The sequence below is a fragment of the Anomalospiza imberbis genome, chromosome 8 (genome assembly GCF_031753505.1).
Source record: "Anomalospiza imberbis isolate Cuckoo-Finch-1a 21T00152 chromosome 8, ASM3175350v1, whole genome shotgun sequence".
Taxonomy (NCBI): Eukaryota; Metazoa; Chordata; class Aves; order Passeriformes; family Viduidae; genus Anomalospiza; species Anomalospiza imberbis.
In genome coordinates, this window is record NC_089688.1 from 5,964,397 (window position 1) to 5,985,773 (window position 21,377).

Genomic DNA, 21,377 nt, shown 5'->3' on the forward strand with positions numbered 1-21,377 from the left:
AGAGGGTGCAGAGGGTTTGGATAGCACAGCCTGTGTGCCTGTGTTTGGCTGCTGCTGGCTCTTCAGGAAGCACAAGCCCAGCTCATAGGCAGTGACCACATGAGAAGACTCCTGGCCAGCAGGTCCCAGAGAGGAGGCAAGAGAAAGAAAGAGTTGTAATGAATGATGGCATTGGCCTGGAAGTTGTGGGGTGGGAGGAACTGGAGGGTACACACATGGAGGCAGGAGATAAGGATCTAGGAAGGAGAGGAACAGACTGTGGAACAGTGTTTACAAGAAGAACCAGAGATACAGGAGTTGTGTGGGAAGAGGTTGGAGGTGTCCATCTGTGGTTACTGACAGGTCCTGCCCTGCTCCTTGGTGTTTCCTTGTACCCAGATGTGGTCTCTCAGGTGTGTCTAGACTCCCTTTAATTACTGCCCAAGCAACATGAAGCAGAAATGTCCTAAACATGCCTTTTCTTTCACATTTAGTGGAGCAAAGTACAGCTTGCTAGCATATACCACTTTGGGGCTGGAAAGTGCTGAGGACAACTTCAGGACCCACAACCTTACCATTACAGGAAATGGTAAGTACATATGGTATCAATTTAAGGAAATAAAAAACCAGTAACATTTTGCATTAAAGTCTTGTAAACTAAAGAGCTTAAAGAGATTATTTTTCTTGATACTCAATATAGAACAACTTTAATAAAACATTTAATGGCTCTAAACCAGACATCCCTACACAGCTGAACAAACTATATGTTGAGTAAAATTTCAAGTCCAGATAAAAATGTAATTCTTTTGGGAGTTTCTTCTGTCATTTGCATCTCCGTCTTATGTGAGTTGTAGTTATATACAAATTATTTCCCCTTCCTCACAACCAAGGAAGGGTATCAGAATGAAGAACAGCTTGTTCCTCTGTAGTCAGAAGGAAAGGAGAAAAATTGCTTCGGTTTGGCGAGATTGTTTGAGGCCCAGATTTATCACAGGATGTAAAGAGTGTGTGCTTGCAGTCTGTGCTGGCTGCTGTTCTTCAGCTCTGGGGCATCACAAGTTGGGAGCAGTCGGCCTGGATGCTGACACTGTGGGGGACTGATTATGCTGCAAGTTGCCGGTGGTGTATTCACTTTTTGGTACTTGGTCCATTATTGTCTGCAGGGATAGCTCCTCCCATAAGCCATCCTCCAACTCTTAACTTAAGACATGGGACTCTCACTGTTGCTTCTGGGAACTTAAATCAATTACTGGAGTAAACTTGACCTCAAAGGGAATTTCCTTCTTTACGTTTCAGTAATTCTGAATAAGTACAGATTTGAAGATTTATGTGGCATTTATTTCTTGAAGTGTTGGATGAATAATTCTGAGTACCTTTGATATTTGTAAGCCTTTCTTTCTTAGTACTTCATATCTTTCTTCTTGAAGTTCATTTTTCTGACATTAATTTACATAATTTAGTCCGGTAAGGAAGGACATACCTGGACATTTTGGTTCATTACAAGCATTTCTAAACCTTGACCAAAGACAGAGTCATGTTAATGGAACACTGTATTACCTACTTCTAATTACCGAAGAGAGAGCCTACTGCATAGTGGAGCTGAGCTATTCCAATTCATTAGAAACTCCTTGGAACCCTAAATTAGCTGCTCTGGTGCTGAAGGCAAAAGTAGATGCAAATTCCAAGCCTTATTACAACAATCTGAAGCACAGTGCTCATGTACAAATGTAGCTGTGTGCCACAGTGGGATGGGCTCAGGGATCACATGACATGAGAGGGCCAGTGTACTCACCTTTCATGAGTTTCTAGCTCTGGAATGAGCTACATTTTATGTAAGAACAACTTTTTTTGCAGAACAATATTGCCGTTTTTACTTGATATTATTTTAAAATTTATGAAAATTTTCAGTTATAAAACACTTCCTGAAGACTAAAAATCAGTTTTAATCTAATCCCACATTCATTCCTCAAAATATGAAAATGTGCTTATTTACACTCAGGATCTTAATGTAAAAACAGATGTAGAAAGCTCAACTATATGTTTAGGGCAAATTTTCAGACCTGAGTGTTTGTCTGTCTTTTGCCTTTTGCTTTCCCCCAGAGGAATCCTCTTTTTGGCTACCCCTGTATGGAAACATGTGTTGCCGTTTAGTTGTCCAGCCCTCCTGCATGGCCAGGGATATAATGGCAGGATTTCTAAATCAGCAGGTAAGGAGACCTTGTTTGTGTTTGCATCCTGGGCTGTTAATAGCTGTCACTAAGAGTCAGTTGTTAAAACATTTGCTTTTACCTGAAGTGGTGTATTGAGAACTGTTATTTTTTACCTGCTCTACCGAGAGCAAGGAGGAAACTCTCTCACAGCTACATTCACAAAAGGTGCCTTCAGAGGCTGAGCATGGAGAAATCAGTGTTTCCTTGGCATGAATGATGTAGGCTGTTAGTAAAGATTAAGTACAACTCTTGTTTCAGAGTTGGTTTGCAGTGGTACTTGACGGCATCTGTCCTAATAATCCTGTGGCTCTCATCCTTGTACGTACCCCTCGTTGTGCTGCCACAAGAGGTTTATCACAGCATGGTGAATCAGGCTGGTGAACAGAGCCATATTAAACTCATCCCTTCAGAAATTATTCATGTGAACTCACTTTACTTCTCTATTTTGGTTTGTTGCACAACTAGGCAAATGAGAAGGTGATAGTGGAGGGCCAGAGGGTCTAGGTCATTTGTCAGGAGTGCTGAATTACAGGCTTTAAACTGGTGGTGAAACTGTTACGGTTTTATGAAAGCTGTTCAGAAAATTCATTTGAGAAAGTGGAAATTCTAGACAAATGTCTTTGCTTAACATCTGTTGAATGTACTGTGTATTGCCAAAGTGAAATACTCTTTTTATTTCTATTATTGTGCAATTGCTGTAGCTAATAAAGGTGCTTTCTTTTTTTTACACTAGACACCAGATCTAGATTTCATTCTGTGTGAACCAGCAGATTCTGTACTATTAGTGTCACATGGCAAGTCTGCGAAAACAGTAAAACATCAGAAGACATTTAAAGTACTGCTAACATTTCAGAAATCAGTGATTGGAATGTTCTGTAACAGAAAGTCTTTGTTGCAGGAATGAATTTGGTTCATGAATTTGGCTACGTTCTGATTGCTCAGGGCTGATATGTGTGCACCTTGCAATATGGTTTTGTTTTATGTTTATGTTTGGCAATTTCTGACTCCTTCTTCCCCTTAGCAAATGGTAGGAGGTCTGACAAGCTGGAGGAGGCTGTATTGCGTGCTGAGAGGTGGCAAACTCCTTTGTTATTACTCACCAGAAGAAATTGAGGCTAAAGTGGAGCCAGCATTGACAGTTTCCATCAACAAGGTAAAACTGGCTACATGGGGATATTTTATTTGTTTGTTTTCTTTTTTATTTTTGTTGGGGTTTTAAAATTTATTTTATTATTTTGGGGGGCGTTCTCTTTAGTTTAAGCAATATATGCAGTCATTTGGGCTCTAAGCTGCTGGTATGCAGAGTGCTTTATAAGTAGAATGAGGGTGGGATGTACTTCAATGAAATTTGCAGTCCCCCAGCAGGAACATAACATTCCTTAGCTGTGGATGTAGATTCCTTCTATTGCATTAGACTGGTTAGCATAGAAGCAAAAAGGAGGGCGTTTTTCTATGGGAAAAGTAATAACCTTTTATATCACAGTTCTGTAAGACAGCCCTTAGAAATGTATTGCTTACAGTCCCCTAGCAATACTCTGGTAGACTTTTGTCCTCAGCAAGGTGGAATTCCAACAAAAGCTTTTTTTGTTGTTATGTGTTATTTGGCCACAGTCTTAATTAGAAGGAGAAATGGAAAATTTTTCAAAATATTTTAGTGCCTTAAAATAAGCTGCTTTTCTTAATGCAGGTTTTGTCCAGAGCACAATAACTTTGGAAACTCTGTTCTCTAGGATGATATTGTTGCTGTTGTTCATGCCCTGATTGAAAAACCTGAGTTTAAAATGTAATTTTAAAACGCTGCTCACTATTTGGCCAAAGAAACAGTAATTAATCTGAGGTAATATTTAAATTAGTAATGTTACGGGAAGGAGCCTCTAGAATGGCAAGCATTAGAGAGAAGAGATGCTTTCAAAACTGGTGCAGGCATCCAGGGTTGATATCCCCCAAGGATGGGCAGGGGAGTTAAACGTTCTTTGCAATGCCAGGGCTGGGTTCATCTTACATAGGCAAGCAGACCCGTTTGGAAGCTGTGTCAGCGCGGGCCGCTCTGGGTTCTGCTGCTGCGCTGCCCTGAGCGCTCGGGGCCCGGCCGCTGCTGCGCCGCGGGTGCCGGGCGGGCACAGGGTGACTGACGGGGCAGCAGGCGGCTCTGCTCCCGCTGCCCTTGCCTTCGCCCACTTCTCTCAGCCTGCTCGTGACATGGCTGCACAAAGGCCTTGTGGTACGAGCACGGGGCTCGGCCGTGGCTGGGAACAGCTGGGGCCACGGGGGCACAAAGAATGCTTCTTACAGCAGCGGAATCAGCCTTGGGGGGCTTGAGTATTCCTGGGAGAGATGACTGCATTCTTGCTCAGAGTGAGACTGCTTTAGAACCCAAACATTTAAATGGGTTATAGCAATGTGACCTGTTCGTGTTAGGATGTTTTTTCTAATTGCTAAGATTTAAATTGATTCCTTAAATAAAATTACCTGGTTTTATAGTGCTATTTTTTCTTCCAGCTGTTCATATATTTACATTAAATAAATATTTATACTGTGATATATATTTAAGTAGGTTTACTTCTTCAGTCACTTTCAATTCCACTTAGTCAACCTCTGCCATAATTCTGTTTTCCAGCTGTTCAGTTAAGAAATAGTAAACTTGAGTAAATTATAGAATGACTAAATAATTCTAAAACATTACAGGAATATTTTTTAAGTTATCTATCAGGCTACCTCATATCTTTCCTTGGGGTTCTCTGTTTTAGTCTAAATCCAAATTTTGCTTTTCCTTTTAAAATAACCATATTGTACTAAGATATTTTGCTCCTTTGAGTAACCAATGCACTCAGAACCTAAAGTCCAGCTTGATAAGCCTTTGCTGAGAGACCGTCTTTATGTTTGCAGGGTATCCTTAAAGCTAACATGTAAAAGATACATGATTTATGCATCTTACACCGTTTTACAAAGATATCAGGCTGCTGGTAATGACTGCGAATGCTTCTTGAATGGACCTTTAAAAAAAAAAAGAAAATGCTATTGAAAACATACTTGGATCCTTTACTACTTAAACAGTTTCTCTTGAAAATAACTTAATGCCTGCAGATGTTTTTTGATTCCTTTGTTATGAAATTTCTCTTACGGATTAAATGAAAGCAGACTAATCGTATGGGCTTGTCTGCTACATGTTGTTAAAGAAACAGCAATTTCAAAGTGAAAGTTGAGGTTGAACATCAACTCTGGACATCCTAACTAAAATCTCTTAGGGTTTCATGTGTGGCATTTTCATTTGTAATGTGAAGCTGATCCTTTACATGTAATTTAAAGATACTTTCTGAGAAGTAATGAAATCATCTGGATTTATGAGAAATTCTCTGGAAAATGTTCACACCATTAGCTGTATTTCCAATTCCCGTTGAATTGAGACTTGAAGAAGCCATTAAGACCAGCAAAGTCATTACTTCAACTTTAGATGACTTCACTGCTACTGATGTTGAGCAAGAATGGTTCTGCAGCTCCTATTATGCAAGTGCTACTGTTATTGTTCCAGCTAAATGTGATTATAACATATTATATTGCACAACTAAGTAGGGAAAGAGAAATTATATTTTCTGTAGCAAAGAAAATTTACTGGAATCCAATTTGAAGAAATATCCTTTATAGACCAGTTCCTGATTTTTTTTCAAGTTTTCTTTAATTTGAAATGAAAAATAAAGGCCTTGCCTACACGTGATAGCTTAGTAAATTGGTGCATGTGCCAGCAGTTCACATTAGTTGCTCAGTGTTTGGAATACATAATCTACTGCGTTTGGTTCATAGATTATAAAACTTCTTTTATGCCATCAGTGCCTGAAGCTTGAGGGATTCTGGGATCTTTCTTCAAATTGCTGTAGTCCCACAGTTTCCTTCCTGGCATATTTTATCCATGCAGTCTTTGTCCTGGGGCCCTGCAGTCGGCAGGCCCAGGGCTCTCTCCGTGCCCATGCTGATCACTGAGGGGAGCAGGGTGAGGAGCAAGGGTTTGCAGCCACGAGCTCAGGGTCATGGGAGCACTGCTGATCAGTGCAGCAGGAGCAGGGGGACAAAATCAGTCTGGAATTACCTTGAATGACAGTCCTTGGTGCTACAGCTGCTCTGGCCAGGTCAGGTACAGGACCTTGTTGGAAAATGTGGCGATGGTTGCAGCAGCGTAACTTCAAGGGAACCATGCCTATTTCCAGGGAAGCAGGGAGTTCATCCTTGGGCTGGAGCAAAGGAATAGGGATGTCAGTTTTAGACCGTGGAGCTTTTAGGGAGCCAGCAACATGAGCAATATTCACCATATGCACTGGGGAACTCCAGCACAGGGAAATGAGATAAGCCCTGGAAATATCTGTAGTAAGGACTTTGTCCCACTAGTTGGCTTAGGAAAAGCCTTCATAGATGTGAAAATATGTTGGAAAAGCACAGACTAGTTAAGTACCTCCACATGTCTGGTATCTCATAACTCATTGCTCAGTTGAGTCTTGCAGTTGCTTGAAAGAGGTTGTGGATGCGGGCAGGGGCAGCAGGTAGAGCACCCAGATCCTTGAACCACACATGCTCAAGTTGAGCAGTTTGAAAGCTGCTTTGTTGGCTCACTGTTGCTTCACAAAATGTTTGCTGGTCATTCATTGCTATCTCCTTTTCCATATTTTCAGCTGCTGCATTGCTCCCAAGAACAATGGCACAGATATCCTAATATTGCTTATCCATGTCGTACACATGGTACTGACCAGCCAGTGGCCATGAGGATGTCACATTAGTACAAGCTGACAAAACAAGGAAGGGATAAAATATTAGCTGATAGATTGATTTTGGTCAATTGATGTGTTTGAAAGGTATAATTTGAAATTTAACCTTTTTTCCCTGCTTGCCTAAAACAGACTTCATGGAAATTATTAATATTACAACAGAAACCAATGTATGTGCAGGTTATACTTGTTTCCGGTGTTGTACTGATTTTCAGTTTGGTTTATTTTTTTGTACTAAAAACATGAAGAGAGTTTGTTATATGTGATTTGATTTGTTTAATCTTAAATAGATGCACAGAACTGGGTCTCTAGGTTATTCAGTATTTTTAATAACTATAATTTGTTTTGATATCTTAAAATGGTATTTATAACCAGTGCTTCTTAGCGTGTCAAGACTGGCTTATCAGGAAAATGCTGTACCTCAGCAGTAAAAAAGTTCTTTCTATCCCTGTGTCTTCTTAGCTTAAAACATGAGCTTTCCAGAGAGGTATTATCAGGCAAAGAGGTTTTATTTGTGGGGAAAAATACAGAATAAGGTTGGTGTTTACAAATACCGTGTATTTTTTCCCTTTTAGTCTTTCCCCATCTTCACAGAAACAATCTTTTGCATAAAGAATATAAAACTGGCTTTAGCTTCCCCAGAAGAGTCACTTGAGTTCAAGATTCAATTGTTTTCTCCTGTTGCCATCCACTGATTGTTCTGGTCTTTACAATTGCTACAGCAGAGTTGGTTCAGTTTTTTTATAAGACTGGGAAAGATATTTTTACAACATGGTAAATTAAAACACTTTTTGTTGTGTTTTTTGGGATGGTTTTTCTGCTTGTTTAGTTTTTGTTTTGTTTTTAATAGCTTTTTGTTGGATTGGGTTTTGCTTTTATTAAGTGGAACTGGGCATGTCGTGTAATTCACCCAAGCCTGACAAATTCATCAGCCCATTGCTGTAATGACGTCTTGTGTGACTGCTGAAATATTCAAGCATCAGATATACACTGCTGCTTGAGGATTTATCTTCTTTGAATAATACCACAGTTGTGGGATAAAACCTGCAGCAAACATCATTAAATAAACTTGTGTGTATGGTATGCTTGAAGTTCTTACCTGTCAAATGTTAATCTATTTGATTTCATTTTTTGCTGGTATCTATGGTTACCTGAGTTAATGGGATATAGAGCACTGATGGATGAATTACTTCATCTCCTATTTTTAGACAGAAGAATTTAAATGAACATATCCATCAGATATGCTACAAGCAGTTGTTGGTATTTCAAATGGTTACTGCAGTAATGCATTTAAAATCTGGGGAACGGTCTGTAGAGTAACTTTTGTTTTTCTGAGTATCGGAACTAGGCTTATCCCCATGGGATCCCATGCGTAAACTCAATTTCTGTATGTGTATGTTTAATGTCTTTAGCAGACGTTTGACATTTGGTTGAGTTGTGTAGAAGGGAACTGGTTGTTCTGTCCCCGCTGTATTTTGAGGAGCCACCTTTGTGGTCAGATTCACTGTCCATCCAGACAGGAGATGTTTGAGCACAGCCCTGGCTGCGATTGTCGGCTTCCTTCAAATCCTGGGCGCTGCCCATGCCAGGGACACCCTGGTGTGGCCGGGGGGCCGTGTGTGCTCTTGCTGTGTGTTAAATGTCCTCACATCCTGCTGGGCACCGGGGCTGACCAGCTGCAGGGGGCCGCCTGGTGCCCTGGCACCACAACTCATTACTCTGCTCTCCTGGGTATGCCAGAAATCCTCTGAGGAGCAGTGTTGTAATGGGCTGCTGCTTGCTCAGTCAGGTCAAGTTACATGTGCAAAGATATTCCCAGGGCTTCTGCTTTACTTCTGTGAATAAAGTAATGTTAATTAATGTTAATGGTTTAATTTGCTCATCATGTTGTGATGAGCAGCAATGCTGACCAGTTGCGTTCTGGAATTCTTTTAGTTGTGTTTTAGCTAGACTTAAAGATTTTAGCATTTTACACACACACAAAAATCACTGAGTTAGGGATAAGTGTTTTTTTTTTTTTAATTGTAGTAATGCCATTACTTTTTTAATTGTAGTAATGCCATGAGAAAGTAAATACTCTGAAAATATCACTGGGTCTAGTCTAGAGCAATTGAACTATTTCCCTGAACAGGAGGAAAAACCTTAACAGTGCTGCTGTGTAATCTGAGAGCTTTTCTAATTCTAGCTGAAGAGATTTTTTAGACTTGTGTTATACTTTCTGGACATATATACACATTTAATTCTTTCTATGTAGCTTTTCCTAATTAAGTTAAAACTAAAATGTCTATTTTAAAATGGAAAATAGTTTTTTTTCTATTAGAGCAAAATCTTGTACTAGTAGAACTGTATGGGTTATTGCTAGACATGCCCCTTTAAAGATGGCCTAAGTAAGTTTCTTTTTAATTTTCCTGTCACTGTTGTATTACCCTGAATGTCGTGATGCACTAAGATGAACATTAAATTGGTACAAGTTTACAATGCAGTGGGTAAAGGATGGCCCACAGAAGTGCAGTAGGAGGTGTAAATAGTAGCTGTAATAATGTGGTTGTCCATCTGAATCGTTTGGAGAAAAGGAGCTGCTTGCTGTTATTGTAGATTATTCACTAAACTGCTGTGGAGAAGAGTGAGCAGAGTGAGATGAGCTGGGGAAGGTAGAGAGAGGGGGAACACAGAATTACAGTACATTCTGTGATTCAGACTGAACTGCAATCATTGTGCTTTATTCCCTTATTTTTCGTGTTTTATGCCATTTTAATAGTTTTATGAGGAAGTATTTTTATAATCAGTTCCTGACATTAGTTTGCTTTTTTAATTGGGTATTAATCTGAAGTAGACAAAAGGCCAAATTCTACCTTCCTTACACTGTCATTGGCCATAAGTTGATGCCAGTGTGAAGCAATAAGTCACTACCACAGTTTGTTGTTCCTAGGAAACCAGGATTCGAGCTGTGGATAAGGACTCCAAGAGGAGAGCTAATAACTTCTCTGTTATCAACCCCGTGTCTGGAGAGGGCGTGACGCAACGTTTTGCTACTGACAGTAGGGATGAACTTCATCAGTGGATGGAGGCTTTCTGGCAGCACTTTTATGATCTGAGTAAGTAAGCAGGCAGTGCTGGCAGTGTGCCCTCCGAATGGAGCATTACGTAACATCAAAAGGATCTTTGAGCAATTTGAATTGGAATTGCCTCATAAGCCTTTGTTTGCAGGAATGAAAAGAAATATGTTCTCTGGGATAATACTGGGTGGTGGTCTAAGTCGTTGCAAGGCAAATATTTGACTAAACCAAAGTCCATGTGTAATTTCCATGCAGGAAATCAGGGGCAGAATATGTCCATCAATCTCAAAAAACTTGTTCTCTTAGCGGTGTTCTTGATAATGTTTTTAAAGACTGATAAATTCTCACAGTCTCTTCCTCCTTCCCACTGTAGTGGGAGGAGTCCACCTCGGCCTGGGCATCCAACCGATGGTGTGTTGGTTTGGTGAGATCTTGCAAGTATAAAACCTTAGTATGGAAGCCTTAGTGACAAGTGCTGAGGATGCTGGAATCGTGTGGGGCCTTGGCTAGCATGCACATTCAGCCAGCTCTTGGAAGTAGTCACAAGTAAACTTGGGGTTTCCTTGCTCAGCAGTGTCATGGATGAATTAAATTACAGTTTGTTATAATAGGGATTGCTTGCTTCTGCTGTAGTTCAAAGGTTCTGGTAGCCCTCATCACGTGGGAATATGCTCACCCAGCCACACTCCATCCAGTTGGGCAAATACACACTGCTTACCTGGACCTGGTAACAGCTGTACCTCAGCCTTTGTAACAGGTGGTGAAGTGTTACCCTGATCCTTTGGCAAACCTCTGGAACAACCCTGATCTTACATGGCAGAGGGAACTCGTTTATTGGTGTGAAATACTGTTGAAGTAGTGTATTGTGCTCCTTGTTTATCACCAGATCCTTATTATAAAAATTACATAGATTAATTTGCCTGTGTCATTTTTTTCTGCTTTCTGCCTGACTCACAGATTTACTGAGAGTAGAGACTGTCAGCTTTTATGCTGCTATTGACAAAGTAGAGTAGCTTCCTGACAGACATTTTTATCAGGTCAGAAAACAATGCCAGGTCAATTAATGAAATATCAGTCTTTAGTCAGAGACAACACCAATCAAATAATTGAATTGAGGTTGTAGAAACTCAGTGTCATAGTCATATTTCCAGTAATTTCTAACTTTGATTTACAATGAGAAAAAGCACTATCAATTAAAGAAACACACCGAGCAAAAACTAGGGCATCCTCTTTAAATTATCTGTAGAGTAGGGTAAAAGATCTACTTCTTATTCATTATAGATAGAATACTACCCACAGATTTTTTGAGACATTTTCCTTGGATTCTGAAAAAATGGGTCACTTGGCATTTAAATGCCTTTTTTCTTCCCTGGTTCTAAAATTCTCTTAAAATTAATGTGCTCAGAAAACTTAGAATGATTGGTATGAACAAAGTAATTTCACTGTGTCTTGTTTTCCTTAAGGTCAAAATCTATTAGCAGAAAAAGAGGTTTCCTTGCCTGCTAAGGGATAAAAGGCAAGTTATCCTCTATTAAAAACAGAATGTTCCTTTGCCATAACATTGTAACATTGCTGCATAACACCCGGCTTGCAGGATACTGGAGGTTGTTCCTGGTAACTTGATGAAGCTTCCTAAACCTTAAATTTTTTTCTATTTTTTTTCCCCTTGGATTTATACTATTTGGGGATTTGAAGGCAAATTATGATCTTTAGCCATCATAGTGTAACAGTAATTCTGAATGCTTAAATTCCAGCTAGGATCTTATGACCTTTGTGCTAAGAGAATGAATACAGAGGTGCAAATACAAACGCATCTGTGCATTCGTGCTAAACAAAAGTAAATTCTCACTGTTTAGTATTACTTTGGAGATAGTTTCCTGACACAACCTAATAACTTCCATTTTTTTTTCCAGGCTGATGTGTTTAAGTTCCAGTCATTGTTCTCTTTTTCTCTCTCAGGCCAGTGGAAGCATTGTTGTGAGGAACTTATGAAAATTGAGATTATGTCACCACGGAAACCACCTTTGTTCTTGACAAAGGAAGCGACCTCCGTCTACCATGATATGAGTAAGTGGGATTTGCCTTTTCAAGTTGCAGAGTAACAGAAACAACATTGTCTGAATTCAGATGGCTTCTGGTGTTGGTGGTGAAACACTGAGTTTTTCAAGGACAATTCAGACAATGAAAGAGCAACATAACTGCATACCAAGGAGTTCGTATTAAATCTGAATTTGTAATAGTGTAAATAATGAATACATTTTTATACCTTGAGCTAAAAAACCTGCAGTCTACCCTGAACACACTTAAAACAGCTGTCACTAGAAATAAACACTCATGGTTAGAGTAGTATGCAGCCCAGGAAATGTAAAGGTAAAATAGTCCAGCTTGCAAATCAATTGCATGAAATGAATCTGCTGTTCTTACAGCTATTTGAAGGCTTACCTAGCATAACTTACCTCATTTTTTGGTCTTTGGTAATGCTGTTGAAAAACATGCTTGGAAAATCTAGCTATAGTGTGTCTGGGACTTGTATTTTTGCAGAGAAAAATGGTAGGCAGCAGGATTTTCTTAATAGTTTTGTTACAGAAATAATATTTACAGATTAGAAAAAGTAGGTCACTTTGTTTTACTGGCTCCCATGCAGTATTGACTGAGAAACACTGTACAACTCTAAATGCCTGACTGCTTGCTGCTTGGGATGGAGCTGTGATGATGCTCAAAATGCCATGTGGGTCACTGAGTTACCATGCATCAGAGCACTGAACAGTCAAGTTTTATCTAAGCTGTGAATGCAGAGCAGAAATGCAGTAAATGAACCACACAGAAGCTTTACAAAGGTAACATGGTAGCATAATTCCACTGATACACATGCACCTCAGCGAGGAGCAGAACACAAACTCCATTTCACTCTTAATACTCCATTTTTTTCCTGGATTATGTACAGTATTTGTAGTACCCTGTACCCAGCACTGGTGAGGCACCTCAAATCCTGTGTTTACTTCTGGGCCTCTCACTACAAGAAAGACACTGAAAGACATTACAAGACACGCTCCAGACACGCTCTGAAATGTGTCCAGAGAAGGGCAATGAAGCTGGGAAAGGGTCTGGAGCACACATGTGTTGAGGAGTGACTCAGGGAGCTGGGGGTGTTTAGTCTGAAGAAAAGGAGGCTCAGGAGGGACCTTATGGTTCTCTACAGCTCCCTGGAAGGAGGGCATAGCTAGGGGGGTTCAGTCCCTTTACTCAAGTAACAAGTGATAGGGCAAGAGGAAACAACCTCCAGTTGCCCCAGGGGAGGTTTAGACTGGATATTAGGAAGAATTTCTTCACAGAAAGGGTTATCAAGCAGAGGCACAGGCTGCAGTGGTGGGGACACCATATTTGGAGGTATCTGAAAGACAGATGTGCAGATGTGGTGCTTAGGGACATGGGTTGGTGATGGATTTGGCAGGGTTAACAGCTGGACTTGCTGACCTTTAAAGGCCTTTTCCAACCTAAACTGTTCTTTGATCCCATTGAAAATCAGGTACTGCTGCTGTTTGAGGCTGGTACTACTGCAGTATACATGGAAAACTCAGTAAGAAGAATAAGAAATGGAGCAAGGCAGTCCTAAGGCACACAGAGAAAAATGATATATGTGAAGATGTCCCATTTTCTACAGGCTGGCAGCACAAGACTATTTAGTCAGACTTTCATGGGCCTCCTGTGAAACAAAATTTTCAAAGCACTATACAACAAAATGTATTTAATAACTAATACATACAGGTTTCCCTGTAGTACTTTATTTTTTCTTTTACTAGGAAAGAAATATCAGTGCCTACCCTGCTGCCTCAATGCCAGCTGTCACAAAACTAATTCCCTCCTGTCACCTCAGTTCTCTCTTGAATACCATATGTAATATTTTCCATTTCATCCATTAATACTCTTAGTAGTTCAGACTTGGTGAGACAGTTAATACAACTTTGTATTCTGAGTAGTAATAAGAAAATAGAAGTAAAATCATTGGTGGTGTTTTAATCTGGGTTAATTGCTGTCCCTTAAAATTACAGGCATTGATTCTCCAGTGAAACATGAGGGCTTAGCTGATATCATACATAGGAAAATTGAAGAGAGCAATGGTGAGTTCCTTCTTGGCCAGCAGCAAGAGTCTGCATCTGCCCTATGGGCATCACTCTTTGATGGATCTCATGAGATGACTGTTCAGAAAAACATGCATCTGGACCCTAAAAGAGATGCTACAAGTCCTAATGACAGCAGAGGAAAGAAAAGAAGAGCTCCGCCTCCACCCTCTGATAAGTCACCCTACAGTGCAGAAGCACAGGTGAACACAGAGCAGCTCGGCAAGGAGAACTGGAGGAAGCCTGACCACACACCTGCCAGTAGCTCTTCCTTTGAGTCAGTGTTAGCTACGAAAATGCAGCAGCTGCAAAACCCCATTGCTCCTCCTCATAAAATTGGTCCTTGTGGAAAAAGTGCCTTAGCTGGCCTGGGGAATCCTATTTCTCTGGTGAGCAAGACCAAGTCCGAAACCAAACCAGTACCAACGCCTAGACATAAAGGCATCACAGAAATACTAGACCCCAGGTCCTGGTTGCATCCATAGGCATCCTATTTAGCTTAGAGGAGTCTTTGGAATTTAAAGTTTCTCAACCTTCTCCTAATACTCTTCATTAAAAGTAGATTTTAGCATTTAGCTCAAGTGTTTCCTGCAAGCCAGGGCATTGCTGCTAGCTGCAGTCTCAGCTGTATTCATTAGTGCTCGTATCTAAATAATTGCACTAGAATGGGGGGTGGTTTTCTCTGGAGTAACGGTGCTATTTCTGAAAACAATAGTTCAGTGCTTTCCTCTTGAAGAAACCACAGTGTTCAGGGTAACCTCAGCTGTCCCCACAGCAGGCATGTTACCAGTGCCTTCTACCAGTGCCTCAGCTTAGCCCATCCACAGCTCCTCAGACTACTTAAGTGGGAATTCACACATATTCAGCACAGATCTTGCAAAGCTGATTTTCTCGGGCTTCGTGCTTACTGCATCCTCTCTCCCCCATGCTGTTTAGGAAACATTGCTTATATGGTAATCAAGTATGGAAAGCTTTTATGTTGTTCTGAATGGCTCTGTAACTCCATATGAATTTCTGAGGCAGTTCTATCAAATTAGGGTGGGAGTTCCCAAGTTCCTGCTGGTTCATGTGCAGTTGGAATGGACCAGGGTTATTTGTCTTTGAGCAAGGATATGCTCCATCACTGCTGTTGATTTTGGGCTAAGACAAGTGTTTAAAAGCAGTTGCTGGGTATGTGCACGTGCTCATCTCTACGGTTGTTTTTCCTGACAATGGTGGGTCTGTAGCACAGCTCCTCCTTCATGGTGCCTCTCAGCTGTTCCTGGTAGGGAACTGGTTTGTAAACAGGCAGTGTTACTAGTAAGCAAAACAGGGTTTTTTAACCACTTCTTCTTTCTGCAATAGCAGAGAATAAGCACTTCAGGTGAAGATACTGAACTCTGATATTCTTTCATCAGACTGTTCACCAGTTCTATAAGAAGTATGGGTTGTTAGGGTACCTGGGGCACCTGCAAAACATCTACTGCATAAGAAAAAGCTGTGTTCTCTTGGATCCACAGCTTCAATACCCAGCCATTTCCTTGGCTGATGCATTTGTCTCAGATGCTGGAACTTTTCCAAGGGCAAAGGTCTGCTTGCAGTTCTCCCTCTGGAGACTTGGTGCTTAGACCTGTGTTGAGAGGGTCATTTCAGGAACTGTATACATACTGTTCATTATTTATTATTTTTTCCCCTAAGTGTGGATGGCTCTGGGAGCTTTACCATTTCTCCACAAGATACTGTGGGCACAGTTGGTTGGTTGATTTATTTTATTTAATTTTTTGTCTTCAGCTAAGCTCTTGGCTCCACGGTTGTAAAGGTATCCGCTGAATTCCCTCAGTAGTTCATTTGGGATGGGGTTGAGAGGCAGGTTTCGTTTACAAATCTTTTTGCAGGATTAGAGCCCTTTGTTCTAGAATGTCCTTGATCATCTCTTCCTTTAATCACATTCCATTTTCCCTCTGAAACAACCATAATCATTCTTACAATAAATCATGCTGTTACTTAAGTGGATGGTTTGTGAATGGCTTATAAATAGGAACAGAAAAACTGAAGAAAAACTACATGATTATGTAAATCAGACAGTCAACTAAGTGGACTGTACAACTCTGAACAAGAAATGGGAAAAATTGGGAGGGGGTGAAGCATATTTTCCAAAATGCAGCTGCAGTTTATTTAGCTTTAAATCTAGCCTTAAGTGTTTCTGTGCTCGGAAAGAAAAACACACATTTCTCTGTAACCCCCTTTCATTTTGTAGATATATTTTTTAAAAATCTCATACATTTATAAGGAAATAAGGCACCATAATGAGGATTTATTTTTGAATTCAACAGACCATTGAATTTCAACAAGCAGTTTCTCAATTAAATTCAGTGGCTTTGTTTGAACTGAACATATGTATTTTAGCAAGGCATTTAATATTAATTGGAAGTATTCAAGTGATGAGAATTCACTCATACCTCCTGTTGCAATACTTAATTACCCCAGGTACATTTTTCACTTGATTTTCTATTTGCATTTCTAGCTCCACCTTAAGTTATTTTGGTCTTTTTATGCATTTGATTGCTTATATTGATCTCCGTAGTATCAGCTTTTCTAATTGCCTGTGTGTAGTTATAAATCATGATTATGTCCCTTTTAACCTTTTCTCTGATGAGATGTGCTGAATTCCTTAACTTTCCTATAGCAGTGAATGTTATCCAAGACTAATTAATCTTCACGTTCTTCTCTGTATTTCTCATGTACAGAAGTATTTGTAAGGGTGACATCTGAATTAGAGCCACATGTCAATAGTGATCCATCAGGACTGTATAGAGCTATAATGTGATCCTCTTGCTCTGAATATCTCCCTCTCTCTCTTTCCTCAAAAATTGCATTATCTTTTTTTTGTGGAAGCATTGCCTTGGATGCTGACTGTTATGGGCCAAGTCCTCTTCAGAGTCTTTCTCAAGAATGTGGTACATCATCCTCTCATTATCTTACCTTATATTTTCTTGGAAATATAGATTGTATTTTATCAGCATTAAAATACTGCTCATGAAATGATCCACATTGCTCTGTGTAAGTGACCTGTCCTCATTCTTTACTACTCCAGCAGTCTGCATGTCCTTTGCAAATTTATTGCAAGTGATTTTTACAGTTTATTCCAGATCATTGATTTTTAAAATTGAATGCAAGGTAAGGTTTGTAGAGAGAGGTGATAAGTTTTTATTACATCAGTGACATGGGTAGGGGGTGGAGAAAAGCAAACAAGGCAGGCCATTGAATTTCTGTCCCTTTTATCCTAGAGCCTTTAAAACTTTCAGTGAGATGGTAAACAGCTATATTTCTTGCTGAATCTTGAATACTGTATCTTGAAATTTTTATTATGATGTTTTAAAGAAAATTACATGTTCATCTTGTTTTCAGAAAGTTACTCAGGGTTCTTGTGGGTAACACCTCAGTGCAGGTATCTTTGCAAGCCAAGCTTAATATATCGAAGAGTGAAATGCAACCTGTTGTTCAAGACCTGTTCTCCATGAAGCTGTATTGATATTTTATATCTGTCCTTAAATTAGACTCATGTGGGCCAGTTCATGATATTGCAGTGACCACCACTAAGCAAACAAGGCCATTAATTATTCTGTTCATCTGCTTCAGAACTATATAATCCCTGTTATGAAGAAAGAGTTGATTCGGGTTTTAGTATTTATTGTTACTTTGCCTTTCTTTCTCCTCCCCCTTCTGTATTGCCATTAGTGCCTTTGCATCTTCTGTGAAGCAAGTTGGTTTAACCAATAAAACCTGCAGGCTCCCAGGAAACTCAGAGCTCAGCTATACAATAAAGTCAGTGCCCCTGGAGGAACTGCTGCTCCCAGCAGTAGAGGAGAATGTAAGGTTTCACCATCTTAGCAGCTGCGTTCTGTGAGGACGCTTTAATTGCATGACTCAAAATTATCAGGGATCAAAACCCAAAAGTCATTTGGCAGCTTCCTGCTGGGAGGAGGCTTGGAGGACCTGTGGCATCTTCCAGCCCTTCTGTCCCATTCCCTTGTGTTCACATTTGTGTAGGCAAGCTGGAATGCTGTCACCTGGCAAGGAAGTCCATTGAGAAACACTTCTCCCAGGATGAATGGTTCCAATGATCCGGTGTAGCACAGGGGAGGACGTTGGTGGTACCTGCTGAACCACACATGGGATTACAGACTTCTCTGAGGAACGTGTTGGGCCTGCTATGAAAGCTATACCTGCTTGTTCTCTGCTGGGATTAATTAATGCTGCTTAAAACCAGAATTAAGGGATCGGATGCAGTCTTGAAGTGGGGGAGACAGAAGTCAGCCTGAACTCTTCTTTTAGGAAGTACAACTTGAAATTAATTGCTAGTTCAAACTTGAATATAAATTTCACAGAACATGAACTTCTGAAATATTGACTGAACAAAGCCTTAATTTATTAACTTTTTATATTTACCTGATGTCTTCAGCTGTTTACTTGGTCTTGGAATGGTAGATGGTACCTTCTGTGGTTTTAAAGGCATTGCCTTCAAATGCTTACATTTTTACTAGTATTGCGGGGGTTGTTTTCCCATGGTAATAATACTAATAATTATTTTTTGGTGGCTTGTACGTATTTGGAAATACTGTCGTAGTATTCAGAGTTGATTTCTAATTAATGCAAACCGCCTTAATAGAAAAATGGAGATTTAGACACTAATGTATTGTGAAATGTTAGAACAGAAATCTTCTTATTTTGCTGCTAGCATATTGTATTTCTGTTAAAATATGCAAGTGAAATTAAAATCGTTTCTAGAATAAAAGGTTTTTGGTGTAATTTTTTTCAATCTGGAACTACATTAAGCTTTACTCCAGTGTATAAGCCATGGGTGATGGCTGCTGTAAAATGAGAGAGCTCAGGGGGAGCTCCTTTTCCCTTGGGCCTGCCGTGAATGTACCCCTGTAGGCTCATACTGACAACAACAAACAGAATCAGCCTCAGTTTTCTGACCTGGAGGAAGGGAGGAAAAGCCATTTAACTGGCTTTCAGTTAAACCAGTGCTCCCTGCCATTCACTGAATCCAACGGACACCACCTTGTGTGAGTAGGTAAAGTTAGAAATATTATGAGATGCACCTTTTTCCACAAATGTGCCAAACAAAACACCCTGTTTTAGGTTTCATCTTACTTCTGTCATAGTCATGGAGGAAAAGATGCCATGAATCAGATTTACATCTTGCTTTCTGCTTCATAAATAAGCCACTGACATCCATTGATTAATTAATTAATCCATCCATTAATTGTTTTCCTTTCACAGGCAGCCTTGTGCTGAAAGGGAGCTCTTATCCACCTCACCAGCTAGAGCTCAGTGTGACACTAGTAATTTAGAGCTAACTGAGCTGCTCAAGTGTTCTTTTGACCCAGTTATAAAATTGCTGTAATAAATGCAAAAGGAATTGCTAGACATTTTAATTTTGGAATAAGACTCCATGAAACAAACAAAGTGGGATTGACAATTGCAAGGCAAGACAGTGCAGCTGAGTGATTTAATGAAAACTGTGCTGCAGCTAAAGCTGCTGCAGTTTCCTTTAAGGAATCATGATCTCTTCATATAACCATTAGTAAATGGTTAAATTGTTCCATGTATGTATTATATACTCACAAAAAACCCCAGTTTGTGAGACATCAAAATAAATTGCTTTTTATGAGGAAAGAACAATCTTTCAAGATTTTTATAACAAGATAGCTTTCCAAATGTTTTTTATGTACCTCCCCAAAGGGAGAAAATTTATAATAACTAGTGAAGTGTCTTTTATTCTGTTACAGTATTTCTTCACATTTCTATAAACTTCTTGCAAAATAGCTACATGAAGCCATTATTTATAATATATGTTGTTTCACCTGAAGGGTTTTTTTTCTGCTCTTGTCCAGTGTTTGGAAGTGATACGAAATACTTGCAGAAGAAAGTCATTACATACACAGCCTCTTCCCAGCCCTTAGTAATTATAGGCTTTTTAATATGCAGATGTGGAAAGCCTTTTAGTCTGTCAAAGTTTCACTTTATGTCTCTGTCTGGACATGAATTCAGAGTGGCAGTTAAAAGTAAAAAATTGTATTCTTTAATTTGCTTAAATTTTGGCATCACTGCTGTCTTGTAGCACTTGCAGCTTGATGATCTTGCCACAAAGGTTTTCTTTCCAAGCTTTGAAATTTGTGTATTTTCTCTTGCTAAGAAGGAAAGGGTCAGCAAGTGTTCATCACATTCCTTTTTCTGTCACTATAAAAGTGGTTCCAAATACAAATATCATTAAGTTTTATCACCCTAAAGGAAAATGGTCCCAGTCTTTTCCATCTTTGTTTGGATTATATTTTCCATTTTTTAATTAGTGTCTATTTCAAAATCCCACATGTGTTTTGATGATATCTTTCTTGAGCTGGGTGCCCAGAGCTGAACACGCACTACTGGCTCAGGGGCACTCTTGATTTACAAGAACAGAATATGTTTGTTAAAATTTCCTCTGTTTTAGCTACTCATTCTGCATTAGCAAAAACCAAATAAAAATATTTCCATCACTCTGTGGCCAGAATGGTATGTGCCTAAATAAAGATGTGACTTAGGCAAGGGAAGATCTTAGTGCTGTTATAGTGAGCTTAATATCTCATAAATTTCTCAATAGCAGGAGAAATTGTTATAGCTGTGTGGCTGGCATGAGTGAGCTGCTTTGTCCTCACAGCATTTTTTTTTCAGATGGTAGCAGCTGCTTTACTTCCTTTGGTTTTGAGTGGTCATTTCTCCTCAGTCCAACGTCTGTACAAAAGGGTTGAGAGCTTTTGAAATAAACTGAGAGCAATTTAACTGACCTTCCCATGATGTGGATGGATCAGCTGGAGTGTCAGCTGCCAAAGCACTGAGGTGACAGATTCTTAGCCTGTATATTTGGCTTGTAAGAAAATAGCCTGTGGCAGCTTTGCCTTCCTTCTGAATCCAGACCTAGGGTCTGGATGCAGAGGACCAAAACGCTCTTTTCATTGCTGTAGCTTTATCACACAGCATGGGCCACCTGACATGAGGCAGACCAGCTCTTCAAGCATAGAAGAAACTTTGCTCAAAATTAGTAGAATCTCAAATTTTACTAACTAAATGGAAAGCCTTTTTTTAAGGACAGATCCTAATAATGGTATTCAACACATGGCTTCAGGTCAAGCTGGATTTAATACACTGTGCCTTTTATATATCAGGATTTTTCTATTATTTTAATAAGAGTTCATTTGTGTGTCTAATAATACATCACATTTTACTCATGACCTCATT

At 39.7% G+C, this 21,377-nt stretch overlaps 1 protein-coding gene across 5 annotated transcripts in view; it reads left to right on the plus strand.

The window, feature by feature from the left end:
- RTKN2 (rhotekin 2) overlaps positions 1-20,907 on the plus strand; it is a 36,359-nt gene extending 15,452 nt beyond the window's left edge. For 2 of the 5 annotated variants that reach the window (XM_068197086.1, XM_068197087.1), the window contains 6 exons: positions 474-568; positions 2,080-2,186; positions 3,211-3,342; positions 9,870-10,035; positions 11,956-12,063; positions 14,046-16,315. In XM_068197086.1, coding sequence (XP_068053187.1) covers positions 474-568; positions 2,080-2,186; positions 3,211-3,342; positions 9,870-10,035; positions 11,956-12,063; positions 14,046-14,599 — 1,162 coding nt within the window. In that variant the 3' untranslated portion in view covers positions 14,600-16,315. Of the gene's footprint in view, positions 1-473; positions 569-2,079; positions 2,187-3,210; positions 3,343-9,869; positions 10,036-11,955; positions 12,064-14,045; positions 16,316-17,831; positions 18,889-19,382; positions 19,469-20,813 lie in introns of those variants that run through there. The other 3 variants (XM_068197088.1, XM_068197090.1, XM_068197091.1) reach the window with 3 other exon arrangements.
- Positions 20,908-21,377: the final 470 nt, after the last annotated feature.